At 35.3% G+C, this 7,500-nt stretch overlaps 1 protein-coding gene across 1 annotated transcript in view; it reads left to right on the top strand.

Moving 5' to 3' along the window:
* LOC135093163 (insulin gene enhancer protein ISL-1-like) overlaps positions 1–7,500 on the top strand; it is a 200,981-nt gene that overhangs the window by 97,336 nt on the left and 96,145 nt on the right. The window contains 1 exon segment of the mRNA XM_063992089.1: positions 2,459–2,624. Coding sequence (XP_063848159.1) covers positions 2,459–2,624 — 166 coding nt within the window.

The raw sequence follows: 7,500 nt of genomic DNA, 5'->3' as shown, positions 1-7,500 counted from the left end.
CCTCCTCGTCTTCCTGATACATGACACCTTATACCTAAATTGTTCCTTATGCCTTGTTCCTCATCCACTTACCTGCCCGTATCTCTTCCTCATCTTCACCTCTTGTACTTGTCGAATATCCTTTCCTTCATCATCTGCCTTCACCATTTTCCCTCTCCTAAGCTCCATTTCTCCCTTCATACCTCTCTAGCATCCCTCCCTCCCTCCCTCCTCCTCCTCCTCCTCCCTACCTGGCCTTCCTTACCTCCATCCCTCCCTTACTTTTCGACTCGACTTTCCTCATCCATTTTCTTTCACCTCCATGCTTTCCTCCCTCCCTCCCAGCCTTCCCTCCTCCCCTCCTTCCTCCCTAACTTGTCTTCCTTACCTCCATCTTACCTCCATCTCTCTCTAGCATCCTTTCATCCTTCCTTCCTTCTTTCTTGCTATTTTTTTTACTCCTCCCTTTCTTCATCCACATTCTTCGTTCCTACCTCCTTTCCGCCATTCCTCTCCTTTCCCTTTACATCCCTCCTCCTCCTCCTCCTCCTCCTCCTCCTCCTCCTCCTCCTCCTCCTCCCAAGCACATCCGCCCCTTCTGGCATTTAGGATGAACCGGCGAAAGCAAGGGAGACGAGACCTGCCTAGAGAGAGAGAGAGAGAGAGAGAGAGAGAGAGAGAGAGAGAGAGAGAGAGAGAGAGAGAGAGAGAGAGAGAGAGAGCGTGTGTGGCTGGAATACATGTCCTTACTAACTTGTGTGTGTGTGTGTGTGTGTGTGTGTGTGTGTAAGGGCGGCCTCGTCTCCGCCGCCGCCACGCCCACATGTCCACGCCAGAGAGGGCGGGGGTGCGTCTCAGACCCACTATGTTCAACTGACGATGAAAGCTTGACTGTGGCTCGTCCCTACCACGTGTTGTTGTTGTTGTTGTTGTTGTTGTTGTTGTTGTTGTTGTTGTTGTTGTTGTTGTTGTAGATTAGGGGTACTAGTTGTAATTTTGCTGTTGTTGGTGTTGTTGTTTTTATTATTATTATTATTATTATTATTATTATTATTATTATTATTATTATTATTATTATTGTTATTATTATTATTATTATTATTATTATTATCTATTATTATTATCTTCGTCAGTATCATCTTTTCTTCTTGTTGTTTTTGTTCTTGGTCTTCTTTTTTCTTGTTCTCGTTCTCGTTTTTCTTGTTCTTGTTGTTGTTTTTAAATCCATACTAGTACTACTACTATTATTAATACCACCACCACCACCACCACCAACACCACCACTACTACCACTACTACTACAACTATTACCACTGCAGTCACCATCAATTCCATTAACACCAGAACAGACTAAAATAAAATATGAATGCATGCCTCTGTGTGTGTGTGTGTGTGTGTGTGTGTGTGTGTGTGTGTGTGTGTGTGTGTGTGTGTGTGTGTGTGTGATCAGCCGCCTAAGTGCATGAGTGTCAGGCTAATGTGCACACACCTACACACACCGCCTCACCTTCCTAACACACACGATGGCCCATGCTCACATCACCAGGCCCTCACACAGCAAGCTAGTCCCGCCCCGCCCTAGATGTGTCTGTGTGTCTGTCTGTGTGTCTGTCTGTGTGTCTGTCTGTATGTCTGTCTGTGTGTCTGTCTGTGTGTCTGTCCTTGGCCGGCATCAATTCCTGTTCCTGGGTCTGTTATGTTTTGTGGTTGTGGTCAGGCTGGGTTTGGTGCTGCTCATGCTGTTGTGCTGTTAATGCTGTTGGTTTCAGTACTAGTAGTGATGATATTTCTGTTACTTCTGCTGTTAATGCTGTTGGTTTCAGTACTAGTAGTGATGATATTTCTGTTACTTCTGCTGCTGCTACGTCTGCTGTTACTACTACTACTACTACTACTACTACTACTACTACTACTACTACTACTACTACTACTACTACTATTACTACTGGTACTACTGCTGCTGCTGCTGCTGCTGCTGCCAGCAGATTTACTTTGTAAAGACAAATATTAACAACAGCAACAACAGCAACAACAACAACAACAACAACAACAACAATAATAATAATAATAATGATGGTGACAATAATGATAATAATAATGATAATGATAATAACAATAATAATAATAATAAAAATAATAATAATAATAATAATAATAATAATAATAATAATAATAATAATAATGAAAAAAATAATAACAATATTTTACATCTCTACCTGTTAACCTGTCAAGGTGAGACTAGAATTCTTTTATTTGTAGGAGCCGGTATTCGATCTACACACACACACACACACACACACACACACACACACACACACACACACACACACACACACACACACACACACACACACACACACACACACACACACACACACACACATCCCTTCTCACTCCCCAGTCACTTCCATTCCTCCATTTCTCTTTCCTTCTCTCGCTGCTTCCCCTCTACACGTGCCCTTCTCTCGCCCTCCCCCAGAACCTGCTACGCCGCCAACCCGCGCCCTGACGCCCTCATGAAGGAGCAGCTGGTGGAGATGACTGGCCTCTCTCCGCGCGTGGTGCGGGTGTGGTTCCAGAACAAGAGGTGCAAAGACAAGAAGAAAGCCATGTTTCTCAAGCAGGCGGCGCAGCAACATGAGAAGGTATGTGTGTGTGTGTGTGTGTGTGTGTGTGTGTGTGTGTGTGTGTGTGTGTAAGTGTGTGTATGTGTTCGCCTTTGCTTTCTCATTTATTTATTTATTTACTTTTTTTTTGTGCGTGTGTGTGTAAAAGGGGCACTGGCTAAGGGCAACAAAAAACAGGGGAAAAAAGACCCACTGAGGTCCCACTCCTGAAAGAAAAGCCAAAAGGATCATCCAAAATTAAAGGATAAGTGTCTTGAAACCTTCCTTTTGAAAAGTTCAAGTCATAGGAAGGAGAAAATACAGAAGCAGGCAGGGAGTTCCAGAATCTTCCAGAAAAAAGGGATGAATGATTGAGAATACCGGTTAACTCTTGCATTGGAGAGGTGGACAGACTAGAGAATACTGGTTAACTCTTGCATTGGAGAGGTGGACAGACTAGAGAATATTAGTTAACTCTTGCATTGGAGAGGTGGACAGACTAGGGGTGAGAGAAAGTAGAAAGCCTTATGCAGCAAGGCCTGTATGTTAACAATAATAAGTGTTCTTAATACATACAGCAGGCATGGATTCGAACACAGTGCTGACAGTGAGGTTTCCAGAATACAATGACGCAACTTTCAGACCCCGTGACCAAAACAGTGGAGAAAAAAAAAACGAAAAGAAAAAAATATATATATACAACGATACATAAATAAGTAAAAAAAAAAAAAAGTGAACCAGAATCCATATAGAGCTTGATAAAATAATAACACATGAGAGGAGTAAGCTATGTACAAGGTCTTTTTTGCTGGCAAGGCGTTCATCAGAGTTTTGTCTGGTGGCGCGGTAATGGACCTAAGTGGTGATGGAAGCGCAAGTGAAAGGGAACGCCGGATTAACACAGTCGTTCCTCCTTTATTTGTCACCATCAACAACGCCACCAAGAGTAATAAAATCTCCGGGAATTTAGAGACTTGCTTGCGTGTTTACCTGAGTGCCTGTGTGTGTGTGTGTGTGTGTGTGTGTGTGTGTGTGTGGATGGGTGAGTGGGTGGTTAATGTGTGAGTTTACGTTCACACACACACACACACACACACACACACACACACACACACACACACACACACACACACACACACACACACACACACACACACACACACACACACACACACACACACACACACACAAGTCGTGCATTATATTTTGCCTCATTCCACTGCATTCTCTCTCTCTCTCTCTCTCTCTCTCTCTCTCTCTCTCTCTCTCTCTCTCTCTCTCTCTCTCTCTCTCTCTCTCTCTCTCTCTCTCTTGGAATGTTCCTTTTCTTTAATTTAACCTTTTTTTTTTCAATCGCAATATTTTCTGGTTATGTGTAAAGATATTAGAGAGAGAGAGAGAGAGAGAGAGAGAGAGAGAGAGAGAGAGAGAGAGAGAGAGAGAGAGAGAGAGAGAGAGAGAGAGAGATACCTGGATAACACTGAGACGAAAGAACAAGGTAGGGAGAGAAGAGAGGGGAGAATAAAAATTAAATGAGAGTAATCAGACTTGGTGAGAGCGAGAGTGAGGGAGTGAGTGGGTGACAGTGAGTGGGTGACTGACAGTGAGTGGGTGACAGTGAGGAAAATAAACATCAAGAGTCCCGGAGATTACGTGACAGTCTTAAACAGAACGTGAAAACGAGAATAGATATTAAAAAAAAAAAAAAAAATATTAAGTAAAGCAGCTCAAAGCGAGACTAGAAATGTGATTACGACGAGGAAAGATGATGCAGAAAAAAAAAAAAAAAAAAAACATCGGGATTGTAAAAGGTCACGCGAGACACCAAATAAGATAAAGAAATTGAGTATATACAGTAACTTCTATAAAATGAAAAAAATAAAAAATAAATAAATAAATAAACAGCGGAATAAAAAATGTGAAAAAAAAATGTAAAAAAAAAAATATTTGCATAGTTCTAATAAAATTAAAAAAAACAAAGAAAATAAACGTTAGTAAAATAAATTAACAAGATCAGCTAGTTTTGTGAAGGAACACTGAGAAAGGTTAGGAAAGAAAATGTAGAAACAAGAAAATTTAAGTTATGGAATTAAAAATGATAAATTATTAGGAAAACTGCCTCTAATAGGTAATGTGAGGTTACGTTAGACAACAGAAAAGATAAAGGAAATTAAATGCCACAGTTTTTTTCGTAATAGAAATATTGGAAATAAATTTTTAAAGAGGAATTGTACAAAGAAAATAAGCATTAGTGGAATAAATAAGAAAATAATAAACCAGTTTTGTAAAAGAAACTGAGAAAATGTTAAGAACAAAAAAAAATAAATGAGAAACATGTAAGAAAAATTAAATAATGTAAAATATAAATTAGTAAAGAAATTATTTAGTTCTAATAAATAAATATGAGGTTATGTTAGCAGAAAGGTAAAAGAAATTAAATGCCACAATTTTCGTAATAAAAATGTTGGAATGAATATCAAAGAGTAGAAAATAAAAAGAATGATAATAAGCAAGAAATTTATATATCACAAGCGTTAGTGAAATAAGAAGAAATGAGAAAATAATCCAGTTTTATAAAGGAAACTCAGAAAGAACATAAGGAAGAGAAAAAATAAATAAATGTTATGAATAAACGAATTCAAAACATTATAAACATGTATACATTAAATGCGCCAGCAAAAGAATAAAGATTATCCGACGAATTAAACACAAAACACACCATGAATAATAATACAAAATAATACAAAATACGCAAAAAAAAAAGTGGATTAGCAAGAAAAGCAACACATGAAAGTTTAACAGTATAGGAAAATTATATATATATATATATATATATATATATATATATATATATATATATATATATATATATATATATATATATATATATATATATATATATATATATATATATATAAGAAAAAGTAACATTATTTTTTTTATATGAAGGGAATGAAAGTACGTAGATCTAAACAGAACTAATCGCTAATAATGGAAAGTTGTTAGAATACACTGGAAAAAAAAAATAAATATATGAGAAAAAATCAAAGTGAATATTTTGTAGAAAGTATTGAAAATAAGACGAAGTAAATGGAAGGGAAACATTTATAAAATTTGACCTTTTTAATACGTTGGAGTGAAAAAAAAATCATTTGAAATGTGCAAGGAAGAAAATAATTTGACATACCACACACACACACACACACACACCAGGAATATCGTGTGTTTAGAAAAATGTTGGTGGTGACGGTGACGCGACGAAGACTGAAGGAAGGCGACTTTAGGAAAAAAAAGAGATAGAAAACGTAGTCAGCAGAAACAAAGAAAAAAAGAAAAAGCACAATGATCAAAGAACAGAAATAGAAGGAATATACACTATCCCACGCGTGGGAAAATAGTGCTAGCGATAAATAGAATTGTATTACATTATGTTATATGTGTATAGAAGACGATAAAATAATAGTGTAATGTAAAGAAAATATCATCATCCGAAAAGTGTGTGTGTGTGTGTGTGTGTGTGTGTGTGTGTGTGTGTGTGTGTGTGTGTGTGTGTATATATATATATATATATATATATATATATATATATATATATATATATATATATATATATATATATATATATATATATATATATATATATATATTTTTTTTTTTTTTTTTTTTTTTTTTTTTTTTTTTACCTAAGAAGCAGAAACGAATGTCCAGCTCGCTCATCAGAAAATGTTATTCCCTTGAACAGATTATAGATTTTTTTAAAGGAAATAGATGGTAATAAGACAATATTGTCAAGTAAAGGGGGAAGTTCTACTTATATGGTAGAATATTTTGTTAACCAAAAATATTATTATTCTTATCGTAATTTTTTTACATTTATTTATTGTATTGTTTTAGTTTCATTTTATTTTTCATATGCTGGGGAGAAAGGAACGCCTCACCTGAACCAAAATTAAAAAGAACTTACCAACACGAAAATATATCGACCATTAAAAAAAATAAATAAATAAAGATACATATCATGCAAAGAGAGAAGAATTACAACATCGACACGAAAGATAAACTGTGAACCAGAAAGAGCAGCACCTACTACAGATTTCCAAACAACAGTGAAAAGAAAAGAAAAAGATAAACATGTTAACGATACAAAAAAAAATATTGTAAACAGAAAAGAAGGAGTTTTACTTTCAAACAAGAGGAGGGAGGAAGAAAAAATAAAAGTAAATACGTTACAAAGAAAATAATGTGAATCGAAGATAATTTTCTTTTATTAAAAAAAAACAGGAAAAGAAAAAAATAAAAGAAACGTTAACGGTAAAAAAAAAAGACTGAAAAGTTTTTTTTTATAAATTTCAAAGAGAAAGAGGAAGAAAGAAATTGATAACGCTTAAATACGTTACGATACACAAATACTGTAAGCTGGAAAGGAAAGTACTTTTATGTGATTTGAAAGAATAAAAAAAAAAAATTAAAAAACGAAAGAGATATGATAACGGTACAAAATAATTATATTATAAACCAAAAAGAATAGTAGGTTTTATATATTTTCAAACAGAAGAAAGGAAAGAAAATAAAACAGAGAAAAAAAATATTGTAAACCGAAAAGAAGTTTGTACTGTTATTTTCAGAAGGAAGAAAAGAGAGAGAGAGAAAAACAAGGATTAAAAACACTTAGCAAAAAAAATAATGTAATCCGAAGAGTAGTTCTTTTTATTTTCAAACTGGATAAGAAAAGAAGAAAGGAAAAAAAGAAAAAAAATACAGTAACGATGTAAAAATAGATATAGTAAAATTAAAAAATAAAAATTTCAATTTTACTTTCAAACATGAGAGAGGAGGAGGAAAAAGTAAAGATAAGATACAAAATACGTTAATTCTATAAAAAATATGTATTGCGAACCGAAGAGAAGAGGAAGAA

Source organism: Scylla paramamosain, chromosome 42 (assembly GCF_035594125.1).
Source record: "Scylla paramamosain isolate STU-SP2022 chromosome 42, ASM3559412v1, whole genome shotgun sequence".
Lineage (NCBI taxonomy): Eukaryota > Metazoa > Arthropoda > Malacostraca > Decapoda > Portunidae > Scylla > Scylla paramamosain.
The sequence above is the reverse complement of the archived record's forward strand: the minus strand, read 5'-3'. Positions and strand labels throughout refer to the sequence as shown.